This window comes from Callionymus lyra, chromosome 1, assembly GCF_982586985.1.
Source record: "Callionymus lyra chromosome 1, fCalLyr1.hap1.1, whole genome shotgun sequence".
Classification (NCBI taxonomy): domain Eukaryota; kingdom Metazoa; phylum Chordata; class Actinopteri; order Syngnathiformes; family Callionymidae; genus Callionymus; species Callionymus lyra.
Genome location: NC_141818.1, coordinates 32,436,136 through 32,451,828, shown reverse-complemented (window position 1 = coordinate 32,451,828; position 15,693 = coordinate 32,436,136). Strand labels below are relative to the sequence as shown.

Genomic DNA, 15,693 nt, shown 5'->3' with positions numbered 1-15,693 from the left:
TAAGAACCTTCAATGAGGATACATACTTTTAGAACCTTTAATGAGGACACATACTTTTAGAACCTTCAATGAGGACACATACTTTTAGAACCTTCAATGAGGACACATACTTTTAGAACCTTCAATGAGGGCACAAACTTTAGGAACCTTAATCAAGGACACATACTTTTAGAACCTTAATCGAGGACACACACTTTTAGAGCCTTTAATGAGGACACGTACTTTTAGAACCTTCAATGAGGATACATACTTTTAGAAGCTTCAACAAGGACACATACTTTTAGAAGCTTTAACAAGGACACAAACTTTTAGAACCTTCAACGAGGACACATACTTTTAGTACCTTCAATGAGGACACAAACTTTTAGAGCCTTCAATGAGGACATGTACTTTTAGAACCTTCAACGAGGACACATACTTTTAGAAACTTCAATGAGGACACATACTTTTAGAACCTTCAATGAGGACACTTACTTTTAGAACTTTCAATGAGGACTCTTACTTTTAGAACCTTAATCAAAGACACACACTTTTAGAACCTTAATCGAAGACACACACTTTTAGAGCCTTCAATGAGGACACATACTTTGAGAACCTTCAATGAGGGCACAAACTTTTAGAACCTTATCAAGAACACATACTTTTAGAACCTTTAATGAGGATGCATATTTTTAGATCCTTTTGAGAAGATAGAGAACAATAAATGTAACCATTGTTTGAACTCTGATTCATCGCTCCAGACTCACCATCTCTAAAGGGTTTTAATGTGTACGTTTCTGTCTCACACAAACGTAATTTAAACACACACCTGACACACACATCCTCAGTTTATGTTGCATGTGCTCTTGTGTTTTTGCCACTCTGCGATTGAACTAGAAACTCATCCAGAGAGCGATGTTATCTGCTGCGTGTGCATGTGTGTGTGTGCTCGGTGTGGGTGTGTTGAAATTGTCCCACACATCGATTTGGTCCCTACAGGCTGCACCGCACTTATTTAATCACGGTCACCTTGTACATTTACTCCTCACCTGTCTTCCACCTGCACCTGGTGAGCAGAGAGACTGATGAGGGAGTGTGTTCACGCTCTCCAGGGATTCACTCACACACACGCACACACACACACTGGTCTGAGGTGGAGGAGTGTGATGCATGAGTGTGAAGATCTGAAGCGACAGTCTTGTTTTTAACAGCAGTTACCTTCTGCTGCACTGTTCTTATGCTGTTGCTCTTCAGGTGCTCTAGTGTGTGTGTTCGTGTGTGTCTGCAGGCTACATGTTGTGGTGGGATGTTTCTGGTGAAGAATCCAGCCGGCAGGAACGTCCTCTGGCCAACTCCACGCAGCGGTACCAGCTGACTGGACTCAATTCCACCACCATGTACAACGTCCAGGTGGCGGCGCTCACGGCAGCAGGAAGAGGCGTGGTCTCGTCGTCGTCAGTAGCAACAGGTGTTCCGCCAGGTAACGTTCCTTCAAAAGCTAGAACCGTCAAAGAAAACACACACACGTTGAACCCTAGTAGAGGACACACACTTTTATACCTCTTATAAAGAACACACATACTTGTAGAACCCCTTATAGAGGACACTCAGTTTTTGAACCCTTTAGAACCCTCATAAAGAACACACACTTTTAGACATCTTATAAAGAACACACACACCTTTAGAACCCAATAAAGTTTTACCTTACTTTACCTTACCTTATAAAGAACAAACACTTTTAGAACCCTCATAAAGAACACACTTATAGACCTCTCATAAAGAACACACACACTATAAGAACTCTCATAAATTACACACTCTTTTAGAAACCTCATAAATTACACACTCTTTTAGAACCCTCATAAAGATCACACTCTTTTAGAACCCTCTTAAATAAAACACACAGTCTTAGAACCCTCATAGAGAACATAACACTTTTTGAACCGTCATAAAGATCACAGTCTTTTCTAGAACCCTCATAAAGAAAACACACTTTCAGAACCCTCATAAAGAACACACTCTTTTATTAACCTCATAAAGAAGACACACACTCTTAGATCCCTCATTAAGAACACATGCTTTTAGAACCCTTATAAAGATCACACTCTTTTTTATAGAACCCTCATAAAAAAACACACACACTCTTAGAACCCTCATTAGGAACACACACTTTTAGAACCCTTATAAAGATCACTCTCTTTTCTAGAACCCTCATAAAGATCACACTGTTTTCTAGAACCCTCATAAAGAACACACACTTTTAGAACCCTCCAATCTTCCTCTCTCTTTGCGCTTGATGGAGTCTACTGACTCCTTTAAGAAACATCTTAAGACGTTTTTATTTGTTCAGGCTTTTCCTTGATTTTCTGGAACTCCTGTTGTGTTCTCAGTTTTATCTTGACCTTTTAAAATATATACTTTATTGAATATTGTTTTGATTGTTTATGCGCTTTGTGAACCTGGTCTGGAAAAGCGCTATACAAATAAAAATTACTTACTTACTTACTTACTTACCTCTCTTTTCTAGAACCTTCATAAAGAACACACTCTTTTATAAACCTCATAAAGAACACACACTTTTAGAACCCTTATAAAGAACACACACTTTAAGAACCCTCTATAAGAACACACACACACTCTTAGACACATCATAAAGAACACACACTTTTAGAACCCTTATAAAGAACACACACACTTTTAGAACCCTCACTAAGAACACACACACACACTCTTACAATCCTCATAAAGAACACACTCTTTTAGAACCCTTATAAAGAACACACACTCTTAGAACCTTCATAAAGAGCACACACTCTTAGAACCCTTATAAAGAACACACACTTTTAGAACCCTCACTAAGAACACACACACACTCTTAGAATCCTCATAAAGAACACACACTTTCAGAACTCTCTGTTATGGACAGTCAAACGTTCCCATATGACTTGTGCTGTGTCACCACACAAGCGTTCTGTTGAGCGAATGGGAATAATGAGGGAGTTCCCTGGACTTGGTGAATACATGAATAACTAAAGGACGGTTCTGCTCGTCTAATATTCACGCTCGTCCTCACTCTCCTTCACTTTTTGCTTTCATGAATTAGTGAGCGGCTTCTGGATCTCACGCCGTCTGTTTCCATCTGTTTCTGCTCGATTTCATCAATAAGTCATCAGACGAGTTGAACCCTGCTGTTCGTCGAGCTGCAGCACAAAGTCCACGTCCGAGCACTTGCTGCTCTTTGATTGTCTTCGATGGCGTCTCATTCCCTCCACTGCCACACTCGCACATCATCAGCTGGAGTAATGATCGCAGCTCAGACGTGGTCCTTCTACACACACACACACACAAACACACATCACTTTATGTGCAAGATGATATATTTTTTGTTATGTAATTATATCTATTTATGGATAATATTTACACAACAAACTAATAATTACATAAAAAATGTTATTTCAGGGGCACACACTTACACACGTGTCTTTGTGTATAAAATACACATGCCTGTGTGCACATGAACACAAAAAATACGCACATGATCACATAAATGAACACACACATACGCATAAAAATACACTGTGCCATTATATAAGCACACACGCTGATACAATTTGACGACACAATGCGACTCTTGCTTTATTTTATCCCCAAAAGAGTGCCTTATAATCTTTTTCTTTCAGTTCTTTATTGCGTGTATAAAACAACAGCCTTTTTTTTAATTTGGTTTCTCAGATTTTTTAGTTCTTTCTTCAAATTCCGGCTCACGACAGTCACCGTGTGTGAAGTCGTGCAGAAGTTCGACGAGCGTGTTGGCGAAGAGCCCGTGAGATTCGCAAAGAGTTTGTTGTGTGACAGTTTTTGACATTTGACAGAAACAATCAAGTTGGAGTCGCATCTGCTTCTACCTTCTCCCGTTGTTTTGCCGCTGACGCCGCCGAGCACAATTCCATTTCAATCCCACTGCTGTCAGGGAGAGTTCTGCCGCCGCTAAATTGCTTCTGCCGTGAGAAAGAGCCGAGTTGTGATGTGAAGTGTTTGGTTTTGGTGGCGACGTGTCGTCACCGCGGCCGCGATTGATTCCGCACCAAAACACGAATAAATAGCTCGTTCTTACCGTCAGAGTTTAATGATGACGGCAGCGGTCGCCATGACGACCACCTACGGCTCCTATCGTCCGGATCTCATCAAGATGCCATCTTTATTACACGTTTGGCTCCGACAACTCTGACTAAAAGAAATTAAAGTGAAGCGACAGAGCTCTTCCTCCAAAGCCGGGGGACAGATGCGGGTCTTTGGTTGTATCGATGTGCTCGTCATGAGGTAAAACCTAATATAAGATCATGTAGAAATGTATCCGGGATGTATTGTGGTAGCTCATATCATCAGGAGGAAGCCACAGGGCAGACCCATGAAGGATGTCTTCCAACATTGTTGCTTCATCGTGAGCGTTCTTCCAACTATTTCTCTCATTAGACTCCATCGATCTGAACGAGTTTTTGTTTTTTTCCGTGTGACGGAGATTCCAATTGTTCCTCAGAGAATTAGTAACAACAACCAACTGTAGCCATGGCAACGACACTTCTAGTGCATTGTAGGTGTTGATTATTCAAGTAACTCAAACGTGTCCACAGAACTTCCCGGAGCTCCGTCCAACCTGGTCATCTCCAACATCAGCCCACGGACCGCCACGCTCAAGTTCAGACCCGGTTCTGACGGGAAGACGGCCGTCTCCAGGTGGATCGTGGAGGCTCAGGTGAGTGTGTGTGTGAGTGTGTGTGTGTGTGGGCTCTGGTGAACTGACACTCTGGTCTCAGATGCTGAAGGACGACGATCAGACCACCTCAGACTGGACTCTGGTGTACCAGGAGGAGGCCCGCTCCAACGTAGACGAGGTTCTGATCGCCAACCTGAGCCCGTTCACTCGCTACAGGTAAAAACCCCCAACCCTCGAAGGTCCGTTAGGTCCGAGCCAGACATGACATGGTTTCCTTTTTCTCAGGTTCCGGATGCAGCAGGTGAACCTTGTGGGCTCCAGCCCCCTGAGCGCCCCCTCCAGACTGATCCAGACCCTGCAGGACTCCCCTGACACGCCCCCCTCAGACCTCTCCCTCAGGTCCACTGCTCAGACCAGCCTGTGCTTCAGCTGGAAGGTAACAACCCTGGTGGTTCTAGTCCAAACTCTGAGACTCTCTTTATTCTTTGCTTTTCTGTCCTTTTTAATTGTCTCCCTCATTTCCTCACCCTTCAACATGACGAGTCCACATAAACTAATCGATATAAAGAGTTTGTCCTCTTGTCGCCTGGCAACGCTGAAGTAATTATGGGATGTCTTGAAGCCTCTTCCAGAATCGGAGTTCAACAGCAGTCCGGATTCACTCGGGTACCGTCTGCGGGTGAGGAGGACTGAAGGAGGGGGTGAGGAGCGGACAGTCGAGGTCGGGGGAGCCGCTGGGACCACTGAGGCCACTGTGGAGAACCTGCAACCCTGGACCCAGTACCAGGCCCAGGTCCAGGCCTTCAATGCAATTGGACCCGGACCCTGGAGCGACATGGTGGCTGCGCACACGGCTGAGGCCGGTGAGTGACCCCTTGCAAGTGCAGGTCACTAAAGGTCAAAGAGAAGTGGGTTAACAGTGTGTGTGTGTGTGACCTCCAGCTCCGTCAGGGTCTCCCACCAACTTGACCGCTGAAGCACTGAGCTCCACTAAGATACTGCTCACGTGGTCCTTGCTGCCCCGGGACAAGAAGAATGGAGTCATCCTGGGCTACAAGGTTGGACTCACATACAACTCTTCCTAGTTCAGGTTCTGACCCACCCGTCCGTCTAGGTCTTGTACTCTGAGAAGGACTCTGAAGAGCCCCCTAGTGTGCAGGTGGTGGTCGGGGAGGGCCGCGTATCCCTGGTCCTCGGGGTACTCCAGAAGTACACAGAGTACGTGATGCAGGTCCTTGCTTACACCCGTCTGGGGGACGGCCCCCCCGGGCATCAGGTTCTGCTTCGGACCAAAGAGGATGGTAAACACACTCCTGACATCACAACCCTTGAACTCCCTATGAAGAGCCCCAATTCTTAGCTGGTCAATTGACTCCCCTCATTTATTTTGGCACTTCAATTACACAAACAAGTATAAACACACACACACATTACCATAAGTTTGATAGACACAAGCCTCGGCATTGATTCACTAGATAATTACAAACACACCAACACAAAACGGAAGAAAAAAAGCAGACAGATTTGTGCACAATGGGTCTTAAAAATACACACGACCACACACAGCCACTCATTCACACCTTTGTACAAATAAACATAAAGCCGGGACATTCTTGCTCTTTACCACGCCTACACACATTTGGTCAGACACACAAACGTGTTAACATTTAAACACATGGTCGAACACACACACCCCGGACGTCACAACTGAAAAGTTTTTCTCATTTCAGAAAAAATCAAGAGCAGCCAAGTCAATTTTCAAGTATAATGAACCTGTCCGACAAACACACACACACACACACACACACACACACACACACACACACACACACACACACACACACACACACACACACACACACACACACACTTGTCAGCGAGGAACATGTACTTTTATCAGGAACAAAGACTGACACGGTGTGAGGTTCAGAGAAAATTACATTTTCAGTTTTGCATCTTTTAGAGTCGCCACTTTAGATGAAATACACTGTGTGTGTGTCTGTGTGTGTGTGTCTGTGTGTGTGTGCGTGTGTGTGTGTGTGTGTGTGTGTGTGTGTGTCCTCACATTAAGATGCGAGCACTGCAGTCTCTGCGTCTCATCAGGCCGTTGAGTCGTTCTTTTGTGATTCCTGCTGCTCGTCATGTTTTATGGATTCTCTTGTCTCCCTCTCACCCCCCTCTTGTCTCCCTCTCACCCCTCCCTCAGTCCCCGGTCGACCCGGGAGGGTGTTGTTTCCTGAAGTCCGGCTCTCCTCGGTCCGGGTGGTCTGGCAGCCGCCCACCAAACCCAACGGCATCATACTGGGTACAGAAACATCATACAACTACTTCACAGCGGTTCATCACTTGAAACACACACACACACAATGGTGTGTGTGTGTGTGCGGGTGTGCAGTTGATGTAGTTATTGCTGTTGTGACCCACTTATCTGTGAGAAAATAACATCCCATAATATATTGACTATTCTCTTCCAGTGCATTTAGATAGTTGAGTGCGAGTGAGTGCATTGGTGTATCTTTAGTTTGTGTACACATGGTTGTGTATTTACATGTCTATGTGTGTTTTAGACATAATACTACTAGAAAGTAATTAGTAATAGTTACTAGTTATTGCTCACAGGTTAATAACTGAATTACACAAAGATAAAAGATATTGGTTACCAGGAGAAACAGCAATTTTTATCTCGAGTTATGTCACACTTGCGTTGATCCAGAATCTTGACGTTTCTTTTACCTTCAGGGTACCAGATTTCGTACCGCCTGGAGCAGCGGGACTCCCAGCGCTGGACCACGGTGGAAGTGGGTTCTAACGGACGCCAGTTCACCGTCACGGGACTCGTACCGGAGCACAGCTACCTGTTCAGGCTGACGGCTCGGACTTCGGTGGGCTGGGGCGAGGAGCAAGAAGCCGTGGTGGTCACCACAGAGCGCAGAGGTGGGTCGGGTCCTCGGTCTAATCGGGAGTCCCTGCGGGGCTAATAAGTACGTTCTAGTGGTCTGGACCAACTCAAAGTACGTCAGATGAAAGTTTCAACGTTGTGGATTCATCAAGTGTTCTTTCATAATCTGAAGAGTTATTGAATTAGAGTTATTTGAAAGAGTCTAATTGGAAAGATATTAATTCAAAGTAGAACCGGTGACGTGTCTCAGCTTCCCTATGAGTCGAGTCTTTAATCGAGCTTGAAATAATTGACTTGAGAACAAAAGTCCATAATTGAAGTGGAGTCCAATTAAAACCCGGAGTCACCGCTTCTTCTTTACCACCAGGCCACTCGTAAGAGGGATTAATTGCGTTTCTGTGACAACGATAAAGTTCAATTAGAGTGAAGAAAATAGGCAACGATGTAATAAGGAAGTTAATTTGCTTGATAATTGATCTCCTCTGCACTGGCCGGAAACTTGTTTGGAAGAACAGACGTCTCAACAATGATGTCACCGTGGTTGACGCACCTGGAAAAGAAGTGGTTGTGAAAACTGAAAACATGACACGCTTCTTTTTACAGATTCAGGATGGTTGCAAAAAAATGAACAATAGAGTGAGGGTGGCGAAGAAGAAGTTTTTGCGAACACAAGATAATCTAAGAGGGATGTGATAAAGGAACAGAGCTACCAAAAAAACAACAGTTCAATATGGTTCGCGTCTCACAGGCTGTGGTGGACTCGGTGCCGGGACAGGAACCGCGTGAGTTCATAAGAACCACACAGGCTCGTTTGCAGCTTCAAATATTAGCAGACGATAAAACATGACCTTTTTAGTTTCCACATCATGGGGTGACATTTGCAGCTGCGCCGCTCTGCCGGAGTTGAAATAAAGAGCCCGTATTAAAGATCTCGGTGGTCCGGGTCCTCCAGAGGAGCTGCTGACTCGGCATGTTGTTATTGAGGCGTCTGAACGTGACCGTTCAACTTCTCCGTCGAGAGGATGAGTACGAAGTTGAGAGGGTTCAGAATCTCCTGATTCATCCTCCATCTTTATGTTGTGCCCCCCTCTCTTTATATCTTAGTCCTCCTTGTCCTTTAAATACTGAAAAGGGTTTTGTGTTGCTACACTGGGTTTGTAATCTAAACATGATCTTTGTGGAGCAGCTGATGGTATCAGTGAATGGAGGTGGAGAGGTTCACATCCTACTTAATTACTGCTGATAAGGAGGACTGAGGTGTGTGTGTGTGTTTGTGCTCTTTTATCTGTTTAATTGAACACTCACACACACCCTTTGTCTCAATGAAACTCAAAAGTGTGAGTGTGTGTGTGTGTGTGTGTGTGTGTTTGAGGGTAACCCATCATTTTTTGTTCGGTTGAAGTTGACGGTGCGTTCCTCTCTTCTTCTTCTCAGAACGTCCTCAGCCCCCCCGGAGAGTATCGGTTCCTCAAGAAGGGGTGGAGTCCCGAAGGCTCCACCTCCACTGGGTGACGGGCAGCTCTGGCTCCTCCCCCCTCCGGTACTTCACCCTGCAGATGCGGCAGCTACCTGACGGAGCGTGGGCGACGCACGCCTCTGACGTGCCGCACAACTACACGTCTTACCTTGTCGAGGGGTACGTCCGTCTCGCATTCAGCTCCCCCCCTATGTTTCTAGAGACTCTGATGTAGCCCCAGTGCTAACCTTAGCTAAATAGTACTTTCACACTAAGACACTACTTCACACACTGATGGGAGTAGGCTGTAACGCAAGAAGAGTTCAAAGCTAAAGAACCAATATGTTTTTCCTTTAAATGCCAATTTGTTCAAAGTTATTAACTTAAAAAAAGTAATATTGGTGGCTGGTTGCTAAGCTAAGTGCTACCTTAGCTTCAGTCCCAGTTGCAAAAATGTTGCTGAAATGCTTACCTAACCAAAGTGCTAATAAAGCCCAATTGTTAATTTAGACTCTAATCTTGATATGTTCGAAGTCAGTGCATTTCATACAAAGGCCTACAGTGACGCAAGTTTGAATGAATCCACCTCTTAATAACTACTTCAAGGTTATTTATACACCACAGGGACCTGAGCGTGTACTGTTAAAGGTCAATAAGATATTTATCATGGCCATGACACCCCCCCCCCCCCCCTCCCACACACACACACTACGTGCTTCAGCGACAAACACACACAAGCACCGCTATTGATCTCATAAAGTGCAACATTATCTATTAAAAAAAACAAAAAACTTTTACTCACTTAGTTCATGGAGGAAATGTGGCGGATAAATCCTATGAAGCTTGTGAAAGACTTAATATCAATTGTGTAAAAAAGAGATTAGACTAAGAAAAATACAAAAGAATATTCAAAAAATGCATTTTGTCCTTAAAAAAAATATGCATTTTTTTTCTCACACTCATATTGACCCATTTAATACTCAATATTTATCTTTTCATGATAATAAACATTGTACCGGTTAGCGTCTTCCTTGTAATCCTTTACTATCACGACCATACTCTATACTGTTTAAATACATGTTTGCTAATCCTTTTTTAAGTATTGATTAGTTCATTCATTTTTTCTATATCCATTGATTGTTTAAAACAAATTTAGATTTTCAGCCAATTAGAAGGTCTCAGATCATTAAATATGGCAGGTTAAAGATTTTGAATGCGTAACATTTAAATTGATAATTAAAACATATTATTTCAGCTATGACTCTTATTTCAATGTCAAAGATGAGGTTTATAAAGCTATAAATCAATATATATCCACAATAGAATACTGTCATAGATCTGGAGGATGTAGACTAATATCTCACAACAATTCAATATAGACTTGTTTAGAATTTTATTAAATCATTAATTTCTTAAACTTTATATGTGTGTGAATGGTGCTGATGAGATATGAAATAACCAGTAGCAAATTAAATAAGTTCCCCTTTTGTGTTTATATACTTGTAATGTGACACTAAAGGAGTCGGTGCCTCACCAACCATGAACCGCACGTCACTGAGATAATTAAGAGCTGCGGTTCTTGACTCAGTCGGATCTGTAGGGTCTGGAGTGAGACCAGAATTTCTGTGCCGACCGACCCAAGTTCTTGGGGGAAACTTTCAGGCACAGATCTGCTCTGAAGCTCTCATTATCTGTAGCTCGGCGAGGTGAAGAACCTCCGTCTGGAACCAAAATATCCTCGGGCCCACATCCACACACACACACACACCCACACACATCCACACACACATTCACACACCGTCCCTGTGGTCTACTTGCTTTAATTCCTCGTCCCCGGCCACTTTTTCCTCGTCTTCTTTCGTGAAAGCAAATGTTTCGTCCAAAATTCTCATGTCTGGAATCTTACAGAAGTAGACCAGTCTCTTCATGTGGTCCACAGTGCACCAGGAGATACATAATAATGGGACTCCCGGGTATGCCTGGAATCAGAACCCTGTCACTCTCTGGCTCATGAATAGTCGGACCTCTGTGGTCGTGTGATCACTCACGGACTCACCGCACCACTCTTGTCCCTGCAGGCTGCGACCTTTCACCTCCTACAGGCTGCGCATTTACGCCACTAATGACGTCGGCGACAGCGTCCAGAGCAAAGAGACGGAGGCGGTGACCACGCTGCAGGACGGTGAGTCCGGCCGCTCCGTCTGGTTCACGGATGTTTGTTTACTCATTTGTGTCCGCTCAGTTCCCGACGCGCCTCCGGAGATCGTGGCGGTCAAACCCTCGACCACCACATCAGTCCTGGTGCAGTGGAAGGTACGATAATCACTCGCTCTGAGACCCGTGTGAATATGTGTGTCATCATTTATTGAGGTTCCGGTCGGGGGGGTCGGACAGAGTGCGAGTGCAGAGTCTTCGTTAAGCAGCGGTGGACGGTGGACTCGGCAGGACGTTGTCCGAGGTCCAACCTTCCGCCTGACTCTCAGGGGTCACGTGGTGCAGGAGTCCGACTCAGACTGGACGGCTTTCTGTTCAATAACATCTATAACTCAGTAGCATTGATCGTCAGCTCTCCCCAGGTTTGTCGCGGAGATCCTGTTTTCTTCAGATAGAACGACATCCTGCTCTCAGACCCTCGGATCAGACTCACTAGTGTGTCTGTGCAACATAGCACAAGTACATATTAACCAGAGTGCTGGTAAAGTTGAGGCTCTACTATAGCGAGTGTGCTCACACAGCTCAATTGCAACTGAGCGCAAGCGCTAATTTAGCATAAATACTCACAGTGCTAAAGCGCTAACTTATCTAAAGTGCTAACTTACCTAAAGTGCTCACATTTCTGAAGCACTAACTTAGCCGAAGTATTCATTTAGCTTTAGTGCTTGTGTAGCTGAAGCCCTTCGTTATATAAGGTGCTAATTTAGTTAAAGTGTATATTTAGCAGAAATGCTTATCTTACTTAAGTTTTACCAAGTTTAAGTGCTAACTAAGCTTAAATTGCTAAAGTGCTAACTTAACCAAAGTTCTTATTTAGCTGAAGCACTCACATTGGTGAAGCCCTAACTTAGTCAAAATACTAACTTCGCCTAAATGCTCACGTAGCTGAAGGGCCAAATTAGCCGCAGCACCCATTTAGCTTAAATGCTAACATACCCGAAATGCTTACTTAGCTGAAGTGTTCAAATTGCTAAAGTGATAACTTAGCTAAGTGCTCACATTGCTTATGGACTCATATAGCCTCAATGCTATCTTAGCTGAACAGATCACAATCCTTATGGACTCACTTAGCCTCAATGCTAACTTAGCTGAACAGATCACAATCCTTATGGACTCACTTAGCCTCAATGCTATCTTAGCTGAACAGATCACAATCCTTATGGACTCACTTAGCCTCAATGCTATCTTAGCTGAACAGATCACAATCCTTATGGACTCACTTAGCCTCAATGCTAACTTAGCTGAACGGATCACAATCCTTATGGACTCAGTTAGCCTCAATGCTAACTTAGCTGAACGGATCACATTGCTGATGGACTCACTTAGCCTCAATGCTAACTTAGCTGAAGTGACAACTACAACTATTACGGGCCCTGAAGTAGTTTGTTGTTCAGAGACTCTGTGCTGAGCTAAAGGGTTGCTCTTCAGATTCTTCCTGACGTCGTACTATTTGTGAGTCATGACTCACAGGTGAAAGTTAAGGTCAGCTTAAAAGGAGGCTCTCGGTGCTAACTGTTTGGTTTCTTCCAGCGTCCCAGCGACAGCAGCATGAACGGAGTTCTGACCGGGTACCGCCTCTACTACAGAGAACTCCCCACCAACGTCTCAGAGGTCCAGTCGAGCAGGAACCTGTCAGCGGCTGCTGCCATCACAGGTAGTTTCTGTGGACCAGATGTTCTCCGGCGATCCGTGTGCCTCACTCTCTGTTTTCTCCTCTAAAGCAAGAAGCAACTTCAAGACGGTCAGCAGCTCCACGCTCACCAACTTCGAGCTCACACGTGAGTCACGACCCGTTTGTTCGTCTCCTGTGACGCGAGATCCTCACAAAGTTGTCCATCTCCACAGAGCTGAAGAAGTTCAAGCACTATCAGATCGTCATGACGAGCTACAACATCGTCGGGGAGAGTCCGCCCTCCGGCCCAGTAGAGGTGTCTGTCGGCGAGGCGGGTACGTCCCAGAACTCCACCCAACACGGCTCTCATTGATGGCTGAACCAGAGTGTGTTTGTGGGTCTTTAGTAGTCCACATGTGCTGCACCACGAGAGAGGGGGGTGAGGGTGGGAAGGGGTGAGAGATGCTGGAGGGGTGATGATGAAACGGGGTGATATCGCCATTTCCTGTTGCTCACATTGACTCATTTGAGCAACATCTGCCTGAGGCCTGTTTTAAAAGGCGAGGTGGTGTGTGTTCCCAACTACACACACCTTTAAACCTACACACATGTACACACACAGATAAAAGTACACACTCATACACATAGACATACATATATATCAGAATCTGAACTTTGATTGCCAGTTTAGTAAACACAACATACATGTTTGTGGTGTCAGTACACAGTAATAGGATGAAATAAGTTAACAAAATAATCAACAGAACCATTGGTCGAAGCACATATACAGGAACACACACTCTCTCTCTAACTGCTTCGTCCTCTGCAGCTCCCTCCGTGGCTCCTCAGTCCATCACCGTCTCGCCGGCGTCTCCCTCCGTCATGGAGGTGAGCTGGGACACCCCCCCACTCGAGACCCAGAACGGACACATCCAGGGATACAAGGTGACACACTCTTACACACACACACACTCTTAGTCTGGTGGGTTCCTGTGAGTGTGTGCGGAGTATAAATCCAGGAGGATCTCAATACCCTCTAATGGTCTGAGTGTCACAATCACTCCGGAGTCTCTTCAAACACAAGGTTATCTGTCCGTCCGGAGACGCATCGATCGCTGCGAGGGGAGCTGGAGACTGAAGAGAATATCATATTTGAGGAGACATGTCTCGGCTGCATCCTGATCAGACTGCAAGGACATGTGGGGATGACAAAGTCTTATGACATCTGAGCTGTCGACTCCAGGACAGCAGGGGGCGCCGACTCTGAGCTACAGCAGAGAGACGATATACAACTACTGGAGGAATCAGTCCGTCAGCTTTTTCTCTTTCCCTCTATAAATCCTGTTAAGGAAGTGATGTCATCACTTAAGCTTTGATCAAAGCAGCATGATTTGATTCCTTTAATCCTCCCTGACAAGATTATGAAGTGGATCACCCTGATTGACAGCTGTGCTGCCCCCTGCTGGCCGCCCACAGCCCTACAGCTGGATCGCTCTATGCTGACGACGATGTCTTCTTCTCGGCAGCTGCACTACTGGCAGAAGAACAAGCAGAACGCCACAGAGAAGGTGAAGGTCATCTTCGTGCCGGACACCCGGGTCCACCTGACCAACCTCAGCAGCTACACGTCCTACCTGGTCACGCTGACCGCCTTCAACACGGCCGGGGACGGACCGCCCAGCGAGCCCCGGGGAGCCAGGACGCTGCCGTCAGGTAGGAGGCGTCGTCCCGGGCGACGTGGCAGAGCGTCATCGTCTTCTTCTCCCCTCAGCGCCCGGCCCGCCCAGCTTCCTGTCCTTCTCAGAGATGACCGGAGGGAGCGTCAACGTGTCGTGGGGGGCGCCGCTCGCCACCAACGGACAGCTGGAGGGCTACAGGGTGGTCTACCAGCCGACCGCTCCGGTGCAAGGTCAGACCCGCTCGAGTCAGAGGCCATGGTGGCCATGATGCTCACGATGCCGTCCGATCACAGGCGTCAGCAAGGTGGTGACGGTGGACGTGGCGGGCGCCTGGCAGCGCTGGCTGAAGGTCCGAGACCTGATCCGAGGAGCCACCTACATGTTCAGCGTCCAGGCACTGACGGTCACCCACGGACCCCCGACGCTCGCCAACATCAGCGCTCAGCCGGTCACAGGTACGAACACAAGAGGACCGAGGGTCTATGGAGGGATCACATCCCACTCTGGCTCAGGAACTCAAGAATCAATAAAAAGGAAAAAACATTGTGTTTGCGGCGAGAACCAGAACATGATCCAGAACCACAGTGGAGACGTGTTTATATGTGTGTGTGTCTGTGTGAGTCTGAGTGTGTGTGTCTTTCTGTGAGTGTGTTCGTGTGTTTAGGCCTGTTTGTTTGCGTGTCTGTAAGTGTGTGTGTGTCTGTTTGTGTATATGTTTAAAAAGTAAATGTGTGCAAACTGTGTACGTGTGTTAATGTTGTGTGTGTGTGTGTCTGTTTGTGCATGCATCTATGATTGGGCGTATAACCTGTATGTACTGTATGTGTGTGTTTGTGCTTGTGTCTCTGTGTGGGTGTGTGTATAACCTCTGTGCGAGAGTGTGTTACCAATGTGTGACTGTGTTTGAACCTGTCTATGTGTGACTGTGTGTGCGTAACCTGTGTGTTACATGTGTTTAACCTGTGTGTTACCTTTGTGTGTGTGTGTAACCTATGTGTGAGAGTTTGTGTGTGTAACTTGTGTGTGTGTGTGTAACCTATGTGTGAGAGTTTGTGTGTGTAACTTGTGTGTGTGCGTGTAACGTGTGTGTGCGTAACCTGTGTGAGTGTGTGTAAACTGTGTGTTAGTGTATGTGTGCGT

At 45.7% G+C, this 15,693-nt stretch overlaps 1 protein-coding gene across 1 annotated transcript in view; it reads left to right on the top strand.

Annotated features, from left to right (window-relative positions):
• LOC148089067 (protein sidekick-1-like) overlaps positions 1 to 15,693 on the top strand; it is a 119,569-nt gene that overhangs the window by 100,997 nt on the left and 2,879 nt on the right. The window contains exons 22-40 of the mRNA XM_087802659.1: positions 1,268 to 1,459; positions 4,611 to 4,732; positions 4,794 to 4,909; positions 4,979 to 5,129; positions 5,316 to 5,556; positions 5,636 to 5,751; positions 5,808 to 5,994; positions 6,900 to 6,998; positions 7,433 to 7,627; positions 9,027 to 9,228; positions 11,127 to 11,230; positions 11,291 to 11,361; positions 12,793 to 12,916; positions 12,984 to 13,040; positions 13,108 to 13,209; positions 13,704 to 13,819; positions 14,401 to 14,587; positions 14,646 to 14,783; positions 14,847 to 15,008. Coding sequence (XP_087658785.1) covers positions 1,268 to 1,459; positions 4,611 to 4,732; positions 4,794 to 4,909; positions 4,979 to 5,129; positions 5,316 to 5,556; positions 5,636 to 5,751; positions 5,808 to 5,994; positions 6,900 to 6,998; positions 7,433 to 7,627; positions 9,027 to 9,228; positions 11,127 to 11,230; positions 11,291 to 11,361; positions 12,793 to 12,916; positions 12,984 to 13,040; positions 13,108 to 13,209; positions 13,704 to 13,819; positions 14,401 to 14,587; positions 14,646 to 14,783; positions 14,847 to 15,008 — 2,682 coding nt within the window. The remainder of the gene's footprint in view (positions 1 to 1,267; positions 1,460 to 4,610; positions 4,733 to 4,793; positions 4,910 to 4,978; positions 5,130 to 5,315; positions 5,557 to 5,635; positions 5,752 to 5,807; positions 5,995 to 6,899; positions 6,999 to 7,432; positions 7,628 to 9,026; positions 9,229 to 11,126; positions 11,231 to 11,290; positions 11,362 to 12,792; positions 12,917 to 12,983; positions 13,041 to 13,107; positions 13,210 to 13,703; positions 13,820 to 14,400; positions 14,588 to 14,645; positions 14,784 to 14,846; positions 15,009 to 15,693) is intronic.